Source organism: Syngnathoides biaculeatus, chromosome 20 (genome assembly GCF_019802595.1).
Source record: "Syngnathoides biaculeatus isolate LvHL_M chromosome 20, ASM1980259v1, whole genome shotgun sequence".
In the NCBI taxonomy this organism is placed as follows: domain Eukaryota; kingdom Metazoa; phylum Chordata; class Actinopteri; order Syngnathiformes; family Syngnathidae; genus Syngnathoides; species Syngnathoides biaculeatus.
Window position 1 is genome coordinate 8,257,078 of NC_084659.1, and position 26,006 is coordinate 8,283,083.

The 26,006-nt window shown below is 48.1% G+C and overlaps 1 protein-coding gene across 3 annotated transcripts in view; it reads right to left on the reverse strand.

Moving 5' to 3' along the window:
• The window catches only part of plxna4 (plexin A4), a 117,232-nt gene that overhangs the window by 12,229 nt on the left and 78,997 nt on the right, over positions 1–26,006 (reverse strand). For all 3 annotated transcript variants that reach the window (XM_061806458.1, XM_061806459.1, XM_061806460.1), the window contains 17 exons: positions 23,356–23,456; positions 15,721–15,844; positions 13,499–13,652; positions 12,783–12,882; positions 12,576–12,690; positions 8,144–8,344; positions 7,612–7,708; positions 6,583–6,773; positions 4,505–4,656; positions 4,304–4,427; positions 3,974–4,110; positions 3,026–3,193; positions 2,812–2,905; positions 1,943–2,182; positions 1,715–1,861; positions 992–1,226; positions 768–910 (listed from right to left, as the gene is read on the reverse strand). In XM_061806458.1, coding sequence (XP_061662442.1) covers positions 768–910; positions 992–1,226; positions 1,715–1,861; positions 1,943–2,182; positions 2,812–2,905; positions 3,026–3,193; positions 3,974–4,110; positions 4,304–4,427; positions 4,505–4,656; positions 6,583–6,773; positions 7,612–7,708; positions 8,144–8,344; positions 12,576–12,690; positions 12,783–12,882; positions 13,499–13,652; positions 15,721–15,844; positions 23,356–23,456 — 2,523 coding nt within the window. The remainder of the gene's footprint in view (positions 1–767; positions 911–991; positions 1,227–1,714; positions 1,862–1,942; positions 2,183–2,811; positions 2,906–3,025; positions 3,194–3,973; positions 4,111–4,303; positions 4,428–4,504; positions 4,657–6,582; positions 6,774–7,611; positions 7,709–8,143; positions 8,345–12,575; positions 12,691–12,782; positions 12,883–13,498; positions 13,653–15,720; positions 15,845–23,355; positions 23,457–26,006) is intronic.

The window sequence follows — 26,006 nt, forward strand, 5'->3', positions numbered from 1 at the left end:
ATGTGTCAAAACGAGGAGCCTCTCGCGAGGGCGTTTAGAGGCTTTGATGACGCCGCGTTGCCATCACCATTTCAAAGCCGCGCCCCCCGCGCCATTTATACGAGCGCGGCGGCGCTCGCTGCACCTTCACATTTCTTTCCCAAACGATTACCTACACAGTTCTGTCTTCCACCGTCTGCCATGTGGTGACTGTCAGCTTGCGTATGACGGGTTTTGCCTCGCGTTTTCACGGGCAAACCCGCTCGCCAAACACAATATTTTCACAGGAGAGCTGGAATATTACTGTATCCTTTGCCTCACCTCGGCTATTTCTGTCACCCCTGTCGACACATCAATAACAATTAGCCGTGCGTCAAACACCTAAGAGCAGCCTTCTGCTTCTTCATTAGGCCGCCTGTGCACATAGCCTCTCCTCGCAGTTTGACATTTATACCAATTAAAGCCCAATTAATATTGCTTATTACTGGCAAATTCTCATCAAGGGACGAAGTGGCCAACCTTGAGGGCAGCGGAATGGGGGTCAATCATCGCCTTAATGGAACAAGACGACTCGCTCAATTACGGCTGTCAATCAACGTCACCGCTGGGGATAAATTACAAGATATCTTTCTTTTACTTTTCGGTGACTGACTGACTTTTAATTTGATTTTAAAAAGTTGTCCCATACTGTGAGAATAGACCAGCAAAGTGGAGGTTCTCAAAAACAACTGCAAATGCATCAGGGCCCTCAAACGTAGCAGATGAAGCTTGCCACAGCTTAAGCTTACCTCCAGGTCTCTGAGCACAGGATGCTCCTCGATTCCCGGGAACAGGACCCTCATGGTGTACATCCTGTAGTCCAGGAAGGGGATCCCCGCGCCATCCAAGTCGCTCGTCAACTCGTGGATGTCCGTCTGCAGCTCTGCAAAAGCTAACGGGGGACGAAGGCATGTCATGACACGATGCCTGTGGATGGCGAGACGTTAAAGCCTTCTGAGAACGAGTTCCATACCCTCCTTGCACTCCAGCGCCACCCGTGACTCGAGGTTGTCCATCTGCATCTGCAGCCGCTTGAGCGTCAGGTCGCTCTCGCGCGACTTGCGCTTGTAGGCAATGAGCACCATGACGATGGCGAGGAGCAGCAGGGCGCCGGCCGCCGCGATGCTGATGATGGCCGTGCTGCTGAGCGGGCTGTCCGAAGTGATGTGGACCACACCGGGCGAGAACTCAATTCCCCCCACGCGAGCCTGAGGTCAGAACACGGGCGACTTACGACTGGCAACAATACCCGGTAAAAATTCTTCATGCGGTTCCCCACTGCCACGAGATTTTGGCCTGTTCCACTGCCGCTTCTCCTCTCTAATGTAAGAAAGGATGCATCTGGGACTTGGGTCTGAAGTCTTGATAAACTATATCGATAAATTTTCTGCTTCATCAGATTTCTCTGATTCTGTCTGAGACAGACATATTGATTCAATTCTATTGTGTGCAAACTTCTGCTTGTCTTATTGCTTCATAGCAGCCTTGCCCAGGTGGAAACAGTCGGAAGCATATGGAGTAAAGTGGCCATAAATGGACTCCTTATTGAGTTTCCCGCGGTCCAAATCCGTACAGACGGCTCATTGGTTTGTCTTGTGGGCACCAATTGCAACCACACGGACAATCAGTCTGTCTGCAGACAAACAGAAGGCAACATTTGTCTGTCGCTGCATGGATTTGCGCTGGTGTCACTCACCAGAACCTTGTGGCGGCCCGTCAGGTTGGGCGACTCGCAGAGCAGCTGGCTGTCGGACACGGTCAGCATGCAGGGCTTCTCCCCGATGAGGACGGTGTAGTTCATCTTTCCATTCCCGCTGCTGGTGGGTGGCAGGAAGTTCCGCCCCTGCAGGGAAGCAAAAAGAAACAAAGAACCTCTCAAGCCCTGAAAGCGAAGCAGATGATGACAGCTTGAGCGTGAATGTACCTTCAGTATGATGGGCGATCCGGGTTTAAGCTCCAAAACGCCCGAGGTGCTGAGAGGCTCGAACTCGGGATTTGGATAGTAGATGAAGTTAGTGTTGTTGAGCGCCATGACCGCCTGCACGTCATCCAGCTTGAAGCCGAACTCATCGGGCGTCTCTGGCGCATCCTGCTGCTGGGCCGGACTGATGGGAAGCTCCGGGGCCTGACACTGCATGGATGTCGGGCTCAGGACCTGGCAAAACTGGAGGCCGCAAGATGGGAAGGACTCTTGACTTTCTCCTTCACTTTCAGCTATTTATAAAATACCGTTTTAAAAACAAGACTGCTTTGTGTGATGTGTCAGGATTGAACCATCAGTCTCACAACAGCAGCCAGCAAAGGCCTCGCACAAAGACGCTAACAATAACCTTCAGCGTGAGGCCGCTCTGACTGGCGCCTGTCGCTTTAATTGGGTCCTTGAACGTTACACTGGACACATGAGGAAAAGGACTGCCAGATGTCCCTGTCATGTGTCCTTGCTCAAAGTTGAATGGATTATTTGCGTGCGTTGGAAGTTTAGACCACAAAGGCACGCTCGTGTAAGTTTGGAGTGGAAGAACTTGACCTCGAACCTTTCAAAAACCCGTAAGGCAAAATCCATAAGCATCTGCTTTTGTTCACTTATCAGCAGTCAATTAAAGAGAGACCTTTGGATAGGGTGAATAAAGGCTACAAAGATTCTGATAAGGGAAAATCTCTGCGGATATCATTGCATCTGCATGGAGATACATTTCATCACCCTCTATGAATTTGAATTCACTGATTGAGCCCTTCTTTTGACCCCGTTTACATCATCACGGCACCAGAGACGAGCAGTTCAAGTTGACTTACGTTGAGTGTTTCATGGCTGTCGTATTTGGCTCTGATGAGCGGCGTCTGGATAATGTCCAGGTTGGTTCCCGTCACTGTCACGGGAGTGTGTCCGCTGCAAGAGGGAGAAAGAAAACACTCATGCATCCCAACGCAACAGCTGGGGCTTGTTGAACCAAATTATTTGCATTCCAGAGCGTCTGAAAAAAGAAGATGTGGTTTTCGCGGTCCGCACCTGTAAATGCTCCATTTGGGTTCTATCTTGGTGATGGTGGGATCCTCCACGTACTCGAAGCGCAGGTCCTTCTGGAGCTGGGCCTTGTCGATGCTCACGGACACAGACACGTTGCCGTAGCCCTCCGACGACGCGTGCGTGCGGCACGTCAGCCACAGGCCCTCGCGCCTGCGGCAAAAGAGCGACGGGTTAGAAACTGTGAAACCGGGCCCCATTTGAGGATTACGTCACAGTTGCTTCAATGATTGAACGGAATTCACGCTGCACTCCAGACAACTGGGACCTTCTACGCATCTCACTTGGAAAAATTGGAGTTGCGCTCCATAACTTGGTGTCATCATGGCAGCACTAAATGTTTATCCAAGAATAACATTCGGCACAACTTAATTCCCATGGAAATTTTTATGCGCATATGCTTTAGCCCCCATACATTCAGAAAAATGTCTAAATAGGCAAGCTTACCACAGTCGACAGCTTTGTTTTTGTCCCTGTAATCTCAAACACCGCATTACAGTCGACTAGACAGAGCCGGTGCGTCAGTTCCCCCGATAAGAGTACGAACGAGGGTCTAGCCATGTTCTTTTCCGACCATATTTAGGGATGAGGGTGGCTCTTAAGGGCACACATCTTGGTGTTGTCAATCACAGCGGAGACACGCCCTCAAGCACAGCCAGTCTTATCAGCTAAACGAGAGCATAACTTACAGAAGGAGCCTGGCGCTGTATTGAAGAAGACATGAAAGCGGTGATGGAGAACGGAAACTCATTAGGAGGATATTTATGGAGATCATAAAGCCGGGGCGGCTCGTTTTGCCAATGACTTGAATATAATCTGATTTCTTGCGGCCCTGGAATGTCTGCGCAGCTCTTTTATATGACGCAGTGTGTGCTTTTAATTGACTGCCTAAGTGGGCAAGGTCAGGAAAGGGGCGCACGGCAGACAACTAACTTGAGAAAGGTGCACGGCTGGTCCTTAAACATGACGGACACGTTGCTGCCGGCGTCCAGGTGGCTCCCTGTGATGCTGACCACCGTTCCCCCGGAGACGGGCCCCCTGCTCGGCTTGATGCTGTGGATCCTCGGAATCTGAAGATAGACCAGAGAGCGGGAGAGGGAGCAGGCAGTTAAAAATAACATCCGCACATCACACCTTTACAGTTTCACACATTAAGTAAAGAACCGTGGCCTGGCTCGCTGCCACGTAGGGTATTAAATCTGATACCGCCAGCACAAAACGAAGACGTCGTGGCAAAAAGCCAAACATTAATTGACCTCTTACCACAAAATAGTAGTATTTGGACGACTTGGCCGTGAATTCCGGCCGGCACTCGCCGACGCCGACGCACACCTTGACGTTGCCCGTGTACTGACTCTTCTCGGCACGGCCCATCTCGCACACGATCCTGCGGACGCAACGTAAGTGACATCTGCCGTTTAAAACGGTCCCGGGGGCGGTCTGTCATCAAAGCTCCCCACTCACTGCTCTGCCGGGATGTAGCCGTCTCGGATGGGCGTGCACTCCACCTCCGCCACCTTCACGTTCCCCTGGATCTCTCGGAACTCCAGGCCCAGGTTGTCGCCGCGAATGGTTACGAGGGTGCCGCCTTCCCTCGGACCCCGCAGGGGAGTAATCTGAACACAGAAAAGAGAGAGTCCCATTTTCCCATCTGAAACCCAGTCACAGGGACCTCCACGTCCATGTACTGCACTGACAGAAGTCTTATTTTCACCCCAAGACAAGGTCTTCAGTGATGAAGTTCTTAAAATCCTTGAAGAGGATAATTATCTAGAGAGTGAATCATCTAGACGCTTTTACTGTAATTGACACTGACAGCAGTGCTACTGCTACCGACAAGAACATCTGGGTCTTGCTGTTCTTGGCTACGCACATTTGTGTCTTGAAGAAAAAGGTTGAAACATTTGGTAGTTTTGAAGTCTTTGCTTTGCTCTCGCCTTCTGCACTCGCTTCAGCGGGGGTCACTCAGCTTCGTTTTCCTCCCAACGCCACCACGTAAAGAGCAGTTGCAACAATCATGATAGATGAAGCATGTTCATGTGTGTTTAAGCGAATGAATGAAGACTAAAACAATTTTTGGGGGCCCCTTGATATCTTGTTTGACAAATGGTAAGTGTGCCCAAGTTGCAATTTTCTGTTCTTGTGTTGTTAGAAGGTGGGATACTTGACAGCTTTGGTGGTCCACAACATCCCACGACTAGAGAAATGGCTGCCTCAGTTCATTAATCATCATATGATTTGGTTGAACGTCTTTAGAACGGACCTTGTTGACTTAGTTTCTAGCTTTGGGCTCATGTAACTCCTCGCACGCATCCTAATGAGCTCCGGCTTTACGGGAGAGAGATCGTCATTGGCACATGCCACGTCCCGGATTAACAGGACCCCCTGCTGATGGCTATTTTTGCGCCCGATGAACCACGGTGTCTTGGCAAACAAAGAACTGAGGCGGCGCAAGTGTCAAAAAGGGGAGTCAATGACGTGTCACTTAAAGCTGGGACGAGATAATTGAGGGTTACATTGTGAGGTCAAGGCTTGATGGCTTTTCTTCTCTCTGCTTGTCTTTCCTTGCCGTCTTTAGAGCGCAACTCTTGATTATGTCTTCTTGTTAGTGATCCGGCTCCTCCATCTTGTTCCGACCGCCGGCATTCATTCCGCCACTGATGTGTAGACACATTCTGATGCATGCCCCAATAAAGGTTTACGCTTCATCGCTTTCACCAAATCTCCACGGAGGTCGCGGGTCAACGCCTCAGTCTTGAATTACATTTCCATTTCAACATCCCCGCCTCCCCTTTCGCTGGACCCGACGTTGCGCACGGGTACGCTTGGAGGGGATTGCTTCCGGGCTTTTCCCCTTATTGCTTCATCAGAGGTTCCCCCTCTGGGATGCCGCCGCCGAGGACATTACCGGGCATTGACTATTCGATCTTCATCCCTTTCCTTCCATTCAGTTTCATCTGGACATCCTTCCATTTATCGTTACTCGTGTCCTCCCCCTCCCTGGTGCTCATGTCTTCTGTGGACCTGATAAGCTGGACGTTTGGTTGCATTAGAGGCAAACGGAGTGTGCTTAGGAGGTGCACCGGAATGATTTGTCGTTGTTTCCAACAGATTGCTTTCCCATTTTCAAACGTAAAATAAAACTAAGTATGACTTTGTAGTCACAAAAGGAGTGAGTCAATCAACTCGTGACTTCACCGAGCAACACACCAAAACCTTCAAATCCTTTACTTCATTCAGTACCGCAATAGATAAAATGAAAACTTTAAGGACTATGTGGCAAAACAAAAAATATCACGACAATAATGATGATGATTGTATTCCTTGGGTCTTGGTGTCCCGGCCTTCCTCTATGTTCTTTGAAGACCAAGTTGTCTAGGTGTGAATATGAATGTGAAATGTTTGTCGATATTGTTCCGTGCAACTGGCTCGCGACCAGTCCAGGCTGGACCCAACTTAAAATTTTCAGTGTTCGGATAGTGTCTAATGGTTTGGACCACATTCCAGACCTCTTGAACTGGGATAAACCAAACAGTTCTGACCTGGGTGATGCGCGGGTGCGTGCACTTGCTGTTGATGCCGTTGTGTTCCAGCCACAGGTGTTCGGGGTGCGGGCAGTGCTGCTTGAGCGTGCAGCGGTTCTCCCCTTTGCACCAGACGCAGCCAAACAGAGGATCCGCCTTCAGGCACAGGCCGCAGCTCCCGCGCTGGGCGTCGCACTTGTACAGATGGACTGCGTGGCGAGCACAGACAAAAAAGGTTAGACAAGGTGAAGAAGAAGAGGCTCATTAAAGTGGGAGAAAAGAACTGCAAACAGATTTTCATCCAAAGTCTGAATCCATGACAAATGAGCGCAAATAGGCAGAGGACAACAAACAGAACAGGTTCTTTGCCTCATTATGCTATTATCTGTACTGCTTAACACCTCCGCATGTTTAACATACTATTACCAAGGCAACGGGCCAGACGTTTTCCTCCTAATTGCGATTAGACGGAGGTGTGATCTGTCCAACTCGTGATGCCCTGGGAGATAATGATGCTTCTTCTTCGACTGCTGCTGCCTGGGAGCTATCACTCCAAACCTAAAAGACCCTAGCGCTAGATAATTCATTGCATGTTTGGTCCTAGAATGGCCATTTACTAGAACAGGCTGTTAAATGTAAGCAAATAATAACGTCTTCATCTTTGGACAAAATTAAGCGGCACGTGGATTTGAGCCCAGGTTATTTCACACCGACCTGTGTAAACAATTGAATTTGCGTCGGTGTGCTATGTAGAGTTTCTCCTCAATGGTAAGATTGCAAATTTGGGATGCATTAGTTTATTCACAGTGATGAAGGCGAGAAAAAGACACGTCGAAGTTAACCACTCCGCGAGGAAACATCAGGCCCGGCTCGCTGCACCTCGGCACACCGCCCGCCTGTTGCCATGGAGACTAACTCTGAGGGCAGGAGTGGCCCTACTGTGCGTGTGTGTTTATAAAAGACTATGCTGACATCACATATGTGTGTGTGTGTGTGTGTGTGTGTGTGAAATGAGCAAATTAACAGCAAGCGTGTTCCATTGCTCACCTTTGTTGTGGGCGGGATTATCGATGCTAAAGTCGCCGTTCCAGATGACGGTCAGCTCCACGGGAAGGCTGCTCATCTCCATCCCGTCGTAGAAGTACTGTCGCCATTGCAACCGGCGGGGAGGAGGGAAGAACACGGAGTCGTGAGGGAGAAAGTGGCCATCGTTATCACCATAGTGCAAAAAAACCGCCCCAAAAAAATACATTTTGCATGCAACAGGTGGCTGCTGTACACATGCTGAAGTAGTCTCTCTCTCTGTCTCACACACACACACACACACACACACACACACCTTTCAAAGACTATTCTTGTGTCAGAATCATCCTTTTCGGGGAGATTACTGTTTCCCTCCTTCAGCGCTCAATCAAAGTACAATATTTGGATTGTGTGATGATTATGCACACTAATCCCACAGACACACAAGTAGTCAGAGTGATGAGGACAGACATAAGGAGGAGATGCTTTTGTATAAACACAAGAGCGGCAAAAAGCCTTTTCCATGCTAATCTGCTGCGAGGGGACGGTTCCTCACCGACGTGTTCTGGCACTGCACAGAAGAGCTGTTGAAGCGCAGGGCAGGGACGCGGTGCTCATTGCCCTGGATGGTCAGCAGGCACTCGTAGCCCCGCTGGCCCGACTGGGGCTGGGGCAGGTTCTTGGCCCACAGCGTGATGGGCTTCACCACGTTCACCGGCACCAGGATGCGCTCGGCCGGCAGCAGCTGGGGACACTCCTGGGAGGGACGAACACCAAAGGTGGTGAGATTGCCGCGCGGTTCTGTGGCAATTCGTCCAAATCGGAGCCCACGCAGCTCAGAAGTGGTAGAAACCAACAAATGCGGTGCGTTCAACGTAAAGACATTTGTTAGAAAGCCGACTTTGACGGCAAAACTCTAAAAACTTAAGACTCTGGGTCTGCCCCTTGGTTTCCTAACATTTGTCAACTTGGTGAAAAAAACAAGAGGATGGGGAAGGTAAACAACTAAAGAAGAGTCCATAGGAATATATGCATTGAAAAAATGGAAGAAACAAGAAAAGAATTTCTGTAAGAAAAACAAACAGAGAATCAGTAAGGATGACGGGTGGCGACCCCATAAAAAAGGTAACTAAAAAGTTTACCGAATTTTTAAGGCGGTTGAACTGAAGAACACGATGAGAGAGAGGGAAGAAAATCCGTGAAGTGACAGGAAGAGCATGGGCATGTCAAAAACAGCGAAAAGGAAGAAGCAGAGCAGATAAGGCGAGCAAACGTGGTGCACGTTCAACCGTGCGATAACGCTCCTGCGGAGTTTATTAAAAGCCACTTGATTGAGTTTGCCTGAGTGACTGACTGGAAGGCTCCTCAGCGAGGGGGGTGGGGGTTGGGGTGACACTATTCACAAAGTCATTATAGATAAATGACACGCGCGCATAGTGTGTTTGCGTTTCATTTTCATACTTTTGGAGAATGAACATAAGTGGTGGGGTGTCGCGCGCACACGGCGAATACGCTTCGACAATGGCCGCCGTTAATGCTATCCACCTGACGTCGGCGAAGGTAGACGAGTGTGACTTAAATCCCGAGGACACAGATCTGGGCTGATAGCGCCGTATGCGGAAGACGAGGTGTCCGAAGGCAACACTTTCTCACAAAGAAAATAAATTGCAGGCAGATAGACGAGAACCTCCTTGAGAAAAACAACAAGGCAGCAGCGCACGCATCATCTGCTGCCATGGCAACATGGAGGAGCACTTCAAAAGGCACCTTTAGTTCAGTCAGGAGGAATATTTACCCAGCTATTACTAAATAAGTCTCACAAAAATATAACACATATTGGTCTTACAAGACTTAAGTATGACTTTGGAGAAAAAGGAAAACAGTAGAGGCTAGAATTTACTTTTCCTAATTTAATATACTTCATAAATGTTAATTTATTGGGTATCATTATTTTTTTATAAAAATAAAGAAAATTGTTTAAAAAATTATTGTATACAAATAGTAATGCATTATCAACAGTAAATATACTTAATCAAAATAATCAAAAATGAAAATTAGAAAACATTTATTTCAGTCGAATTTTGTCCTGAAATTACTTTAGTAGAAAAAGCTAAAACAAACCAAACAAAAATTCAACCAATATAAATAGTATTTTTCAAAATTATTTCTTCATATCGGATTTTGTATGAAAAATACTGGAGTACAAATAGCTCAAAAAAACACACAGAGACAAATCGATATTTTTCTTATTAATTAGTAATATAATGAAGTGTGTGATTAAAAAAAAAAAGTAAAAGTAACTCCAGACAAATTATCTCGAGCAAAAGCATTTTTTGCATTATTTTTTTCTTGGGAAGGTTTCCCCCCCCAACTTAATTCTTAAACTATTCTAATTCATAAATCAGTTGTATATTAAGTAACATTGTCAACAACAATCATGGCACATCATATGTATGTGTGTGTGTGTGTGTGTGTGGTGTGTGTGTGTGTGTGTGTGTGTGTGTGCACTACTGATGCTCGTGGTGATGCCGGCTGCCACCTTCTGCGATTTATGTGGACGTTACGTTGATGTAATGTCAGTTGTGTTTATCGCCAGCCTCACACCCCCTCCCGGACGCCTGGGATGTGATAAATAATATGGGCGGCGCAAGATATGCCCCGCCATACACACCGCAAACACACGCACACAAACGCACGCACACACATCCCCATAAATAAAAACACCATCGGCTTCCGAGCCGCCGAGAGATGAGAGCGGAGAATTGCGATAAAGCGAAATAGACAAACTTTTTGTGCTCCTGGCGTGTTGAGGCAAAATGCGCGCGCACTACGTGAACACGTGCATCCCAGTCAAGCCAATAAATGAAAATGGACCGTCCCGAAGCGCATCTGTTTTAAATCTTTACTGTTACAAAGAAACTAGTTGGACCTGAACTGTGTATCCCACTGGTTTGTGCTCCGAAGTATATGGTTGTGACTTTAGAAAGTTGTTCACGGACTGTTTAAGGCTATTGGTGAGCACATTATGAGCCCAGATGACGGCGGGTCGCAAGTCAGCGCCATCCTTGCGAGTCGACCCCGCGCGCTGACTCCGCGTTGGTGACAACTCCCTTGCTCAGTTCCTTTCTTGTCGGGGAACCTGATGAAATGCGCTAATTGGAGGCTAGTGGGAGGTGTGAAGGGCGGCGACGGCGACCGAAGAGGAAGCGGCGTGGGAGCCGCGAGGCCTCTTTCTCGGCGTACTTTCAAGTCCCGTAATTATAGCCGGCGCGAGGTGTGAAGATGAGGGACATCTCCAGCTTTCGCACCTTCTCTCGCAGGGATCTCGAGCAGAGACGCTGTCTCGTGAGGTCCACTCATCGCCTCGACATTTCCAATATCTCCTCGTTATTCACACCTAGCTTTTCTACTGGAATCGTGCTGCTTATAGAATTCGCTTGTTCCTCACTTTGAGGTCTTTTGCTTATGTCTGCAAACTCTTCCCCGATGGACTCGCTCACCTGCCTTCAGCTTCCCGTTACTGACATTGCCAACCGGCAGCTATTGAAGTTGGCATTTAGCTGTCTTAATAAAATCATCCTGATCAATACAGCTGTGGTAAATAAACTCCTCGGAATTGATCAGTGTGACTCGGAAGCACTTAAATGCTGCTTTCGCGCTGAGCAGTAGTAGCCATTGTTTTGATGAACACGTTAGGATAAACTAGAACAAAGAGGTTAATGAAGAAGTTGGATGGACCTAAAGAAGAGCTCAACACGCAGGTAAACATTGCAAATTGGGTAAACAGTCGCATCTTATTCCCACTGTAACGACGTGACCGGGAATATTTTTGTTGTCAGGCTAATCCCGGGAGCTAAATCCTTGAGACGTGCCAAGGACAAAGTTTGGCAACTGTCTGAGCCGCGTGCCCCGTGCCACCGCCGGCATGAATAAAACAGCGCCAGCTCCATGCCCGGCGCGGGTTTTAATAACGCACCGCCGTGCATACTAACGACAGGCTAAACCAGTGGGGAGGGAGGCGGCACGACTATCATTAGCATAGCGCGGAAGGATTATTCCCAAAGCCGCTCGGAATCTCTTCATTGTATCGGAGGCGGAAAGATCAACGTCGACTTGTTGCGGTTTTGGGAACGGCCTACGCGCATCCAGAAATCCGGAGGCAAGTGCCACGACCTTGGATTGGAGAGGTTAATAAAAAGCAAATTAAAAGTCTTTAAAGCTGCAAAACACCTGCTTTCCTCCAACACGGCTCATCAAAACGGACCGTGTCATTAATGTGCAAATGCGTAATCCCTCCTGCTTTATTTGTGGCTTTTCTTGAAAGTCAGCTACACAATGGGAAGAGGATTGGCACATTATTATCCTCGGTCAATATTGACCAGTAGCGTCTGAGTTAATTGGAAAAGTAAACCGGCAAAGACCGGGCTCTGACTCAGCAGAAGGTTCAAAAGGATAATGGAAGACGTCACGAAGGAGGGAAAATAATATCTTGCGCGCAGGTTGAATGGCTCGGGGGAAATATTGGTGGTATAACACAATGGCGACCAGACTGCTCATCAAAGCAGACGATCTGGCCCGCCGAATCCCTGCGCCCGTCGAGACGGACGCCAGCGCTACTGATCTTCATCATCGCACACCTCAGGCGAGGATTAGACGGCCACCAACTCCCGGCAAGGCCGCCTCCCCCTCGTGCTCCCAAACCTTAACCAAAGTGAGTCATCTCCTGCTTTTGGGGGTAATAGGAACATGCACCCAATCCAATGCGGTTCTCGCCGGCCAAGAGGGAAAGCGGAGGTGGGCGCCAATACAACGGATAATTCACGGCCATTAAAATGTCTCTGGGAATAGGGACGGCCACCCGGAAATAGCTTTTATTAGCTCCAGCCGATCAAGCCAAACCGCTGAAAGGTGTTTCACTCTCCAGAACGACCTCACGCACGCGCCAGCTGCTTCAACTGGCTGCAAAATTGGGCCCAAGGCAAACTCACCCCCGGCTTCTTGACTCGACCCTCCTGAAAGGAGCACGTGCGAGGGTCGTGCGTACAGTCGTGTCTGTATTTGCACCAGTGGCACTGGTATGGGCTGCTCACGCATGACAAGCACCTATAAAAAAAGAGGGTGAAAAAAAAAAAAAAAACGCGGGATGCTCACTTAGCCAGCAAAGTTGGAACCATGCAACACGGTGTAAGACTTACGACTTGTGGACGCTGCAGTTGTAAAATACAAAACTGGTGTTTGCGAATGCCAAGCCGGTCTCCTTGGACTTGAGATAGAGCTGCACGATCTGGTGGTCGCCTGGAGGAAACACAGCACGCGTTACGGTGTGGAATTTTATCACTTGTTCACACGCCAATAAAAGAGCCGCAAGTGTTGCGCTTGTTGCAACGGTATCTTCGGGAGGGGGTGGAGGGGGTTTGTTGAGAAAACCTTGCATGAGACGATAAGGTGGCAACACGTCTCCCTCGGGATGGAAAACGGTCTTTGAGGGAGTCTCAGACAAGCTAAAGTGGGAATGCGATGAAACGCTGTACCTCATCTGTGTCCTTTTGTCTGGCTCTAATGAAGGGCTTCATGTTTAATTCATTCTACACACTCACACACACACACTCACGCTGGCACACAGGTCACCTCGCCACCGTCAACGCGGCCCACTCATTCTCCAAGCCTGGCTAACAAAGAAGGAATCATTCATCAATCAAGGTAAAACACCCCCGACAGTGGATCCGTCCTAATTAGGCCCCCTAAAAGTTACCTTGAAGGCTGCTAAGGCTAACGTCACCTTCCTCCCAGGACCCGCTCTCTCTTTCTGTCAACTGAGAACTAGCTAATTAGTCCCAGGGAAAAAAAAAAATAAAGTAAAATGCCGGAAATAAAAGTTCCGAACGGGAGATCGGCTCGGACGCATCCTTACTTTTGTCGACGACCACGCGTGGCATCTCCTTCTCGGCGGGGGAGAAGCACTTGATGCGGTTGCCCTCCACCAGCCCGTTCATCTCTGCCAGATCCTCAAACGTGCAGTTCACCCCAGCGGAAAGTTCCGGCACGTTGTGGGCTTCCAGGATCAACTTCGGGAGAAACAAAAGAGGGACCAACGTTGTCATCAAAGAAAGTCTTGACCAATAAAAAGAAGCGATATTACACATAGCCGGACAATTCGATCATACTTTTGACACCTTTAGGGAAGCATCTCCAGATGGGGTCAGTTCAACAACACGAACACAATTCAAAATCAAGGTTGCCCCAAATCATTTCCCATAATCCTGTGTTTCGTTCGTTGTTCTTCAGTCTGTTCTGAGAAACGCTCATGAATGTGTTCTCGACCTTGGCGATTAATTTCTTTCTGACTTCAGCCTCTTTTGCCTAGTGGAGCTTGACTTCTTTTCCGCGGGAAGGGACTTAAGAATTGTATAGGTACGATGAAAAATTTTAAAAAAAACACATTGACACACACAAACACAACATAATAAAAACCTATTTTCACCTAACCTCTGGAGTTTGACGAGAGGTGCTGGACACCGACCTCGTCCCTGGCCCTGCCTGGGGTCCCTGCAGCCTGAACTCAGCGGTTTTGTCTACAGCAATCAGGCAGTTCTTTTTTTGTGCAACTTTTATAGCTGTGGTCGTGTTAGTCAGAAGAGCTTGCAGACTGCATTCTGTTCCTCTTACAAGGAAGAAGTCCTTGGTCCCAACACTCTGGATGTGCTTGAGAATTAAAAGGGATGCAGATTTACATTCTTCACTTGAAAATGCGGCATCAGCTCAGAAGACAACGGGGGAAAGCCGCCCTTGAATATAGAAGGCGGGAAGCAGGTGTAACAGGGGTCAAGACTGGAATATACATATTGATAGGATCAGCCCGTCTACGGCGGTCCTCGGTCAAGGCTTTGATTTGCAGCGAGGTCCGCTCGCACGTGGCTAACGCCGCCTCAGCGACAGCGGAAGGGCCGAGCTCAGCTGTTTTGAGTTTGCGCTTTAATGAGGTCGGACGGTGGGGGGTCCGGGCCAAGTCGCATTGCTTCTTTTCAAACGGCAATAATAACAATTCCCATTGTGTTATCTTCCTAATATGAAGTCAAAGAAAGGTGAAGGAGGACGCAGCGTGGCCCGCAGTCATCCACTTGCGAAACATATGGCGTCACCTTAGGGTAAAACTCCACACTGGGAAAAGGTTAAACACTCATGCGACGCCTCCGAATGAGAACACGCACACGCGCATTCTATGAATACCATTAAAGCGGCGCAGAGGTGGAAAGGCAACAATGGTGCTCATGACCCTCGGAGCAACACAGATGGGAAATGATCATTCAGGTCTGACCCCGGAAATCAAATAGTACGGTACGAGGGTGCACATTGGCTATTCGTGCGCGAGCCACATTTAAGGCTCAGAGGGGAAACGGAAATGTGAGCGTCACCGCTGTCTTTGAATTATGAAGTGGTTGCAATAAAAAGGCCACACTGAGTGTATAAAGGCCACATGAGCGTGCAGATGTGTTAAAATCTATACAGTGGTGTCTTGAGATTTGGGATGGATTGTTTATCCTCTGCAAAGAACGCCTAATATTTCAGCAATTTAATGAGGAGTTGAGACAGGTCGCTATGTCAGAAATATCTTGTGCCCAGGAGGCCAAGGTGCACACACCAAAAGGAACAGCACAATGTCCAGTGAACTCGGGCAAAAACTGCTAAATTCTATAAATTTGATTTAATTGACATTACTGTAAAAAGTGTTTGGGGCACTTGCATTCATTTCAATGGGTAAATATTCTCTGAGGGTTTGGAGTTATGGAGAACATCCAAACAAATGAAACTTGCATTTCAAGGCACCATTGTAGTAAAATACTTGTGGAGGGACGGTAATACACTATCCAGGGTGAATGTGTTGCATTTCCTGCCAAGCGTCCAATACAATGCCAAGCAAATACTATGGGATGTTAATGAGTGTTTCACTGGATAGGACAGCACATTTGCTCAGCCGGGATTTGAGTTGTGTTGCTGTTGGCAGGCGTCGCCATCTATGTAAAGAGTGGCCAGTAATCAGAAACGAGCGCGCCATAATCGCGTTGTCCGAGTGTCAATCCGTCTCCCGCGAGTTCTGCTCTCGTAATGAAGTTCGGGATCACGGCGCCGACTCACCGTCACGCTAAACTGGGAGACGGAAATGTTGCTGGGGTGCACGCTGAGGCGCACGCACTGCTTGATGTCGGACGCAAACCGACGAGGCTCCGACGAGCGCTCGCATTTCTCCTTTCTGGTGCACCTGCAAAAGGAAAAAAAATACAAGAGAAGTAGTGTTTATTCCTGAAATGCATACACGCACCTGTTGGCAATGTTGAGAATATTGCTTGTATTTCCTCTGCGGGGGATACTTATTACAGCGCCCTGTGAATTGACCGTCAGAAGACATAGGTGTGTGTTTAAAAACAATGGCGACTCTATACTTGTAAGTGGAGCGGGCCCTTTGGGATGGAGGCAAGTCTTAATGGCGCCCATTCATGGGCAATGCCAAGAGCAGGTGGAGCCTGTGGTTTATATTCCCTTTGAGAGCAGACCAGTTAGTTTGGTCCCATACTGTGCAGCATGCAGGGAAAAAACTGCTTTTATTTTTTTTTTTTTTTACACGTGCAAAGAAAGACTGACCCCCGTCATAACCAGCCAGTTTGAAAACTGCCGCCTTAAATAAAGCTCAAATGACCAAAACCGATATGGGGACATCTCGAGCCTATTGTTCATTCACGCTATAACGCTGTCGCCTTGTCAGCCAGGCTAAACAAACGCAGCACCTTTAAATGATTATCAACAATCCACATCCAAATAGCGGTGTGGATTCAGCAAAATGGCGAACGTCACTGGGGGGCTATTAGGAGAGAACAAACAAGAGAAGGCCACAGATGGCTCTGTTGCCTACGGCCACCGCAGATGATGATGATGATGATGATGCCTGGGTGATATATTTCATCACAAAGCCGTCCTTTGATGAGCTAATTGACTCTCGTGTTGCAGATGAGGTCAGCACGGGCCAGAGTGGTCTCCAATCAAGACGGACCGGGAATTAAAATGTGATTTGATTCGCTCGGCCGTGCAGGATCGATGGTAAATTTCTTCAAAATGTGTTTCCCTCATAATATACAATCAAGAATGTTTTATATCATTTAGACCTCATCCGAAAAAAAAAATGCTCTGTGCACTCCCGGATGGAAGCCAGTCTGCATTATCGCACACATTGTCCATGGGAAAAGCCGCACATACTGTACGGATAGCCAGAGGCTGCGTGTCGCATTCCAAATGACACACTTTTCCACGTGGAAACACACACGGAGCGGTGCTATCATTACGGGTGCTGGTCCACATTGCACAAAAAGGCATGAAGGGTCTGTGGGAGAGTCATCACCCGGTCCACTGGCTGTGACCCCACCGTGGCGTGGACTGTATCCCTCCTCCCATCAGTGAGTGGAAAATTAAACTTGAGCTCAGTGTGAATAATTAATCAGTCTTAGCATTTAAAAAAAATACGTGTAAGAAAGTAACCCCGCGCAACGTCTACACCTTGCCTCTTGGACATCAACTGTGATGCAGTTGTTGTCTGCGCGCTCGTAATGTTGTTATGATGAGGTTTGTGTGGCATAGCACACACGCGATGAATCTGGTGAGGGAGCGACCCAATGGGGGCTTTGGTTTGTGCGGCGCACTTATTAGGCCATTTGTCTGGCATACGTGACGCCACGCCGCCCCTGAAGATGCCATTAGGGCCACGTCCGCTCTATATTACGCACCTCTATCAGCCGGGAAAAGACACTTCAAGGGAAACAATGATACACGTTAAAAATGGGAGAAATAGAAAGGCTAATACAAAGTGTTAAATTATCACCAAAATATGAAATTTGAAAACAAAGGAGCACCATGAATGGACATCAAGAGGATAATTCAAGATGATGCACAGAAATAAACGGCCACTTGCACAAGCCAATGAGAACAATACAATACGGTATATATTTTTGTTCTCATGGGATGTGAATGTTGCACTTTTGTGTGTTTTGCGTGCACAGTACAACACTACACACAAGTATTGATCTCGGGTGGACTCACTGATTACTTCTATGAAAAACAATACGACCACTATACACACTGTATGCAAACACGGTGTGACCTCCGGTATTGATTTTTGCTGTGTAGTTTAGAATGTAATACCAACACACGTGATTAGATACCTACATGTCCGCGATTCGGCATTTAAAAATGGACAGATATTAACACCGTCAATAAAATGCTGTCCATCGGCGTGACGACTTTTATTTACTCCGACACGTTGAGGACTTCTCTGCACCGTCCCGTCCGTTAGTCTAGATGGATGAAACGCATCACATCACTTCGTTTTACTGTCATCCTCACCAAATCCACTGCCCCCCCCCCCCACACACACACACACCGCCACCACCACCTCAAATCTTTTGTGAATTGCTTTCTCATGCAGGTGTCTGGTTCACTGTGAGTGTGTGCGTTTGAGCGCTTCCTAGCAGACACTGAGCGATGGAGGACCTGACTTCAAAGTGTGTGTTAGATTAGGTGTGTGTGTGTGTGTGTGTGTGAGGCAGTGACAGCAGAGATCCAACTTGGAGGTGCACAGCGCCTCGTTCCATCCTGATGCCCCTGTCACTTCGTGCACTTGTTCCCTTCTCTCAACTCACCACTGCACTCGGCAAGAAGGGGAGGCTGAAGTGGGGTCGGGGGGTGAGAGATCGGATGACACCCCCCCCCCCCTCCCGATTTGCCCCCACCCACACCCTGGGGACAGACTTCCTCCCCTGGAGACACACATCACACTGTAAGCATCCTCTGGTCAGACAGACAGAACTTTGAGTCGATGCCTAATATTAGTGCTGAACTGATGATCTCCGGGGAGTCGAACTGGGATACACTGATTCACTCACATTTACACTTAAGGACAATTTGTAGCCTTCAATCACCTAATCCTGCACGTTTTTGGAACCTCCAACCTCAGAACTGTTGGGTGGATCTACTCACGATTAGTCCACCGTACTGCCTGAGCTACAACAAGCCAACCTAAACGATTCTTTGCACTTGTGTGTGTTTCGCTCATGGTTGAGAAATCCCCCTTCAGTGTTTAATTCCAGCCTGACCAAACACAATTAGTCCGTGGTGGTTTTAATTAGCATAAGTCGGTAATGAGCACTGGTAGTGGAGGTAAGAGGTGAGCTTGAGCGGTCAGACGTGGCGGCGATGCCAGCACGGATTTAAACTGAGATGGCGTGGAGAGTAAACATTCCACCAATTAGTTGTTTTGTTTTGTTTTGACTTTTTTCCTGCGGAAAAGGTTACTCATCTGACGGCAGACAAGACGTCCCGGGAATACGTTTTCGATTTGGGAGACAACGAGCACAGCGGCATGACTTGCAAGTTTGATTCTGCCATTTTGTGCGTTTATGGGTCGGTTGCAGCGAGTCTGCACATTTGATATTTGGACCTTTGCTATTTTTTCATTTTTATTTCAAGCACTGTCTGTGTTCCAACCATATTTGCATAAATTCCAGCAACAAAAAATGCCCTTTAAGGGGTCGTAGTGGAATCTTACAACAGCGAAAAATGTTGCATACTTATCTATCGCAACCCATGTAGTTGGCCTTGCAAAAACCAGAGCCAACTGCATGAACTTGAAGGATCTGATGTTGGTAATGACTTGTGCTTTACTTTGAGTGAAAACATTCCTATCTTTAAAATACATCCATCCATTTTCTTTACCGCTTATCCTCACGAGGGTCGCGGGGAGTGCTGGAACCTATCCCAGCTGTCAAAGTGCAGGAGGTGGGGTACACCCTGAACCGGTTGCCAGCCAATCGTAGGGCACATGGAAACAGACAAGAGTCACACTCACAATCACACCTAGGGGCAATCTAGAGTGTTCAGTTCATGTTGCATGTTTTTGGGATGTGGGAGAAAACCGGAGTGCCCAGAGAAAACCCACGCAGGCAGGGCCGGGATGGAAGCCGGGTCCTCAGAACTGTGAGGCCAATGCTTTACCAGCTGATCCACTGTGCCGCCTATCTTTAAAATACAGTAAATGATGTTTTATTTTTTAGCATGGTTGCCCTCTTTTTTGAATGTGGTCCCTGAGGACTGTGCCCCCCCCACTCCACAAGTTGTTTGACTGTCTCTGACACCGGCTAAAGCTTCAAAGCGATTTTAAAGCATTTTCTTATATGTTGCAGTAAAAGTGTACAGTGTATGAAATGGACTCATCTTGTGGTGTGCGAGAAGCACTTCAACAAACGAGGAACACATTAAGTGTCGACGGCCCAATGGTTATCAACATTTATCCTGAAGAAAGATCAGATTTGCTCTTAAAATGTGGGAAGTGGGATTTACATCTTAGCACTGAGGGCAGATAAGGAGAATGCATGGAAATGTATAGACGAGCGTTGGGGGAAGAGTTTTGCCATCCGGGCCAAAGGCAGAAGTCATGATCGCGATTACTAAATCCAAGTCATCGCAGCATTACCAATTTAGAGGACGGCAGACGCGACTCCACATCCATGCTAAATACGACGACAATGCAACTCGGGCGAATGCGGCGGCCAATCTGTTTGCCCGTCACGCTTAACTGCGGATTTGACGGCCTCGTTAGCCGCCGGCGTGACTGACAGCTGACAGACGGAAGTAGAACGGACATTGACGAAACATATGGGCACGGGAGTTGGGACTGCGGATGGACGTCAAGGGCTCGAACAGTATTGTGCTAAAATTAGCACCATAGCATTGATGGATATTTGTCTATAAAGTGGCAGCAATGACTCACAAGGCACCGTGAGAGTTTTATGAAATAAATTCACAAATACCGATCTAGCCAGATGTACAACATTGCTCATGAATGCATTCATAACAATATGGAACTAGTCGAGCCAACAATGAGGAACAAATACAAGTAAAGAGCAACGATAAGCTTGGTTTCTATAACTTGTACTAAAATATATTCCGAGAAACACCAGCAATGACCGAGATGCTCTGTGCTGCCTACAGTGCCGAGACCATCACTAGTACCTGATGGTTTAGCAGCAAGCGGCCCTTCCTTTGGATGTCTGCATGGGTTGACTTTGGTGTCACTCAAATGGAGGACACCCCCACCGACACAATTAACTGCACCTCTCTTTAGTATCAAATATAGTTGTTGAATTGCATATAAAGTATGAAAGGTTGTGCTATGTGGCGTTATGAAAGCGGAGCTGGGAGATGCTAAACAGGTGAAGCTCGAGGTTGAATAGGACCGGAAGGGTGCACTTCGATAGTTAGGGGGGGGGGGGGGGGGGCTATAGTTGCATGCATTCAAAGTCAAAGCAAGAAAGTCGTACTGAGGGCCGTAGCGTACTACATAAACGTCGAGTGCTTGTCAAGGACAATGACTTCACGCATGCACACACAAACACACAAACAGCCACTCCTGTTGATTTCCTTCCTATTGATTGCCTTTCTCTCCTCTTCCCCTCGGCTCTCGCAACTCCCATCGCCAATCTATAGAGTAAATAAAGCCTTTGCTGATCGAGAGTGAAGAAAAGGCTGTTTGCGCTCAAGACCGGAGGGGTGATTTTCAAGGTTGATTGTGAAAACGGCAGCACAGCTATCCGGGAGAACATTGGGAAGCAACTTGGCACTGCCCTTCATCCCCCTGCCCCTGCCCCTGCCCTTGCCCCTTCTTTAACTGATGATGACAACTGGCCAAAAGCCCTCAAAACTCAAGGCTCACACAGCCGACGTCTGAATTATGTACACGCAAACAAACTCTCCCAAACATAACCGATTCAATTTTGCACCCGTATCCTTCCGCGCATTAAGCGTGCACAATGTAGTGTTTTAAACGCTCACATATTTGGCGTGTGTGTGTATGTGTGTGTGTGTGTGAAGTGGCGGCTGAAGAGATGAGCAGATTCTATCAGGCTAAGTGTGACAGGCCAATCTGTGGACAGCCATTTGCTGTGTGGCCGGGAGCATGCCCAGACTGGTAATGGGCTTCTTGCACACACACACACACACACACACACACACACACACACACACACAAGTTCAAAAATTCCCATCACAGACCCAAAAAGCGTAACATGACCAACTTTGCGCCCAATGGCACTCCAAGCCAACAGATGCCAGCGTTGCTCCCACACTGCCCTTAAACCATTCACAACTGTAAACAATACAGCGCAGAAATGTGGAACCTCGCTTTTCGCGACAAATCCATTCAGTGTACATGACGCAAATTTGCGAATTTGTTCGAGACGGCCGAAAAATACTAAAAATATCTTTGAAAGGAAAATTCTGGTGGTTTGGAGTAACAATGTATCCAATTTGTCATGTAATGTGTACTCTATCATGATCATGTGATGTTAAATCCTCTCTCATCTATCGACTATCACGAATTTTCAGGTGCGCCGCCATTTTCACGAGTCACATGACCGACGTGCGCGGATGTGACGTGTTACGTGCCGTTCCAAACGCTTGATTACATGGGACACCATTAGCCCCAGCGCTGATTTCCCGAATTTATCCTCATCTGATGAAGAAATGGGACTATCGCTTGATCGGGAAGACGGGGGAATACTTCCATACAGATTTGAACCTCTCTGTTGAATATTCGGTTGATTCTTCGGGCGGAATGACACAGAGTATGACGAGCGAGAGCCTTCCCCTCGCTCCCTGGCCAGTTTGGAACGGCACGTAACACGTCACGTCCACGCACGTAGGTCATGTGACTCGCAAAAATGGCGGCGCACCTGAAAATTCGTAAATGTCGCTAAAAATCGTCTCAAAACACTATTAAATGAGAGGATTTAACATCACATTATCAAGATAGAGTACATTGAATACATTGTTAATACAAACCACCGGAATTTTCCTTTAACAGCTTCAAATGAATGTGTGGAATGATGTATGAAAACAGAGTGGATGGGCAAAATTTCAACAAAAACAGAACCATATAAAAAAAACTAGGGAATACAAAAAAACGAGGTTCTATTGTATTTGAAACCGGGTTCATTTGTATTACTATTCAAATTTCAGGAAATGCACATATCCTTTGAAATGATGGCATTTTCGGGCCAAACGTGCTGTTTTTTTGTTCCATTTGCTCCTTAATTCTGCTGGTGCTTCTCGCGCGCTTCACACCTCTCACTCCATCTTTCTATTTGTCTATTCTTTGCATCTCGCCCGCCCCGTCTTTCCTCGCACCTCCAGCGTTCGGTCAATATGCTCCTCTCGCCGCCGCGCCGCACATCCTCTGCCCTCGCCGTGTCCTCGCAGCGCCAGCAGGGATGGAGGTGCTAAATGCGGGCCACTGACGCACACGCTCACACACACAGGCAGCCTTCCTATACCCAAGGGCTAGCACTGACACGAGAAAGCCATTTTCAATTTACGGCGGAGTGGGAAATCAAGCACCCCCTCCGTCCCCAACCCCGGTAGACAGACGGGAGTTTGACAGCTGGCGGTGAAGAGTGCGATTGCGTGCGACAGATGGAAAGATGACGGCGGCGGACGGACCGCCTTCGAGCCGACTCGAGGACGGGCTGGAAAGTGAACAGCTTAGTGTACAAATTGGGACGATAACACGCCGCCGCCAGACTCCGGCTTGCAACGTTCCACGACCACGCTACAATCACCTTTTCCCGTAGAAATGAACGGAGACGAAAGTCCGTTATTAACAATAAGATTCCGACCTGCAAGTGAAGATACAAGCACACAAGGAAGTCAAGGCCGGACTGTCGCAGGACTTACATGCTGTGCAGGACGCACCAGCCGCAGTGAGGGTCTCCCGATCCGAGACATTCACGACAGGTGGAGTACTGACCGCAGGCCTCCACCGGCATCCTGGAAAGCTGCAGAGCGGTAAAACATATTAAAAAAAAAAAAAAAAAGTCTTTTTATATGTTGTCTCTCCCGTACACGGTGAATTTTCAACCTTGGCAGGTAGATCTGGCAACAATCAAGTCATCCAAAGAGCGGGATAAGACATGGCTGTGGCTGCGTGTTGGTATCTCCAAAGCACACAGCCTGACGCGGGAGGGTGTCGGGACGCACGCGCCAGCCGTACCTCTTCCTCTAACAGCGGACCGGATCAGTGCCACACATTCGCTCGCTCCGCATGCAAAATTTCAAGGTGTCTGTTGAACGCCTGACACGGCCCGTGTCAGACACCCGACTGTAGAAACAAAAGGATGCACGCCACCGCTTGGCTTTTTCCGTATACGTACGCACGCAGCCAGGTGGATTCTGGATTTGCAGGGGGTGTACCTCCTTGTCAACGTCAAGAGGAATTCTGCGTGTTTTTAGATGAAAAACAATGGGGGCACACCTTAGTATGTGTGCGCGTGTGAATCAACCGGTGTGTTGTCGCTGCTCCTGCTGTGCCGAGGTCTATTTGCATTAGACAGATAAAAGGAATGAGCTTGAGATGGAATCGCGGGGCGAACAAGTGACGCCGACGCTCACTGCACACGAGGGGTCCGACGCTAAGAGGCCATTGTGTCTCTTCGGTGTGTGTCGGCGGTCTTATCACGAGTGGCTACGAAACCCAAATCTCCCCGCACTCTTGTACCCGCTTCACCTCATCCCCGGGCTTTGTTATGCCGAGAGCAGCCAGACAGAACTGCGGCAAACAATAGCGCCGTATCTTTATAATTTAACACTTGGTCGCTGGCAGATGTGCCCACTTGAGGGCACGCGTTCTGATTGCCCCGAAAAGTCGACTGTCGGTTCCAGAGCTTGGCTCTTGATATTATTCGGTCGGCGCTAATGTTCCTATCGCGTGCCATTTCTGGCGTATCGAAAACAGCGGGCGTATTTGTGCCACCGCGTTATCAGATCATAGCGGGCAACACCAAATGGACGGCGGCGCGTGCCGCTCTTAATTCCCTCCTGTTTTTGAGATGAGCAAAATGGCAGCCATTATAGTCCGCACTCTGCCTGCCTCCTTTATGTACGGCAGTCGGAGATGGAATATAATCATGCTTTTAAAAGAAGGGAGGCCAAGATCGCACTTGAAGTGCACTTGATGCCTTAATGTGCCAGGGGAGAGACGTGGGGTAATGCAGAAAAAGTGAGGAACACGGAGACAATTCCACTTCATGTCGCGCGTCTGACACAATATCCCTGACCTGTAGCTCAACCCGCAGAGGGAGACGTGATCATCTATGAAATTGTCTTTATCTCCAACTCGGAATTAAACACATTGCACCTGCAGCAAAGCACCAAATGAACACGCTGAAAGTGATGCCACGCTGCAATTTCCCCTTTGAGCCGGCTTGTTACTGCAGTGCTTGGCGGCAATCGTGCAAAAAATAAGATATAAGGGATTTAAATGTACGCGATGTACCAACAGCCCCCCAGCTGTGCGCATAATGTATGTGTAGCGCTTGTCTCCAATTAAATGTCTCACAGTTATGCTCATTACTGCCGGCGGATCAGCTACAATCACAGCCAAATGATCATTTAGATCAGCGGCGATGGATGGGAATAATAGCGGGCCACTCACCGCTATCGCGACGGCGCGTCGGCACAGGTCGGAATTAATCACTAGCCGCGCTTTGAGCAGCACACGTTTATATTAAACAACTATTATTTTTCACACCACTTCCTCTCAAACTCCAGCATGTTTGCAAATCACTCTCTCGGTTTATTAGTGTATGCGTTCATTTCAGATGTTCTAGTATGCTTTTCCTGACATCTTTGCGTTTGCGGTCTGAGGAGGGCTGACGAGAGCTTTCACAAATGTGCTTCAAGTTCCGTTATTATTACATAACATCATGGCTAGCCCTTAGCCTAGCTTTTTGACTTTAATGTCCGCTCTTCTGCTTTTCTGTCGTTTATTTGTCATCTTGTTTGAAATCTCTCTCTACACATTTTCTCCTTGAATTAAGATTTGATTAGAAAATATATTGTACATTTTATTCCGCTCGTAAAACAAGAGAGACTTTGGACGCGTCACCACAGACAAAATGTTTGGACAATGACCTTCAGCTCAACCATATCAAGCACGGCAGACATTCCGCCGGCTTGGCCTGATAAAGCTCCCGCGTCTGCTGCTGCTTTCAAAGTGTGTTTGAAAGAAGTTTCAGCCAGCGTGTATCCGCAGAGTTGCGGGAGCGCACAATGAGAGGCCATTAAAGGGAGGACAAAAGGTAAAAACGTCCCGCTTTGAGTTAGCCGACTCGAACGTCGTCTCGCTTTGCCGGTTTGACACGCGTCGCCGCCTGTGTTCCGCTTCCTTGTTAGACCGAACTGGGACGCCACATCTAAACACCTTCGCGAGTGGAGTAGAAATTAAAGAATACTGATGCTAAACAGCTTTGGTGCTGCCTCAAATTAGTTGTCGGATTTCTCCGGGGAGGAGGAAGCGGTTGACTTTGAACGATCTCACCCCGGTATCG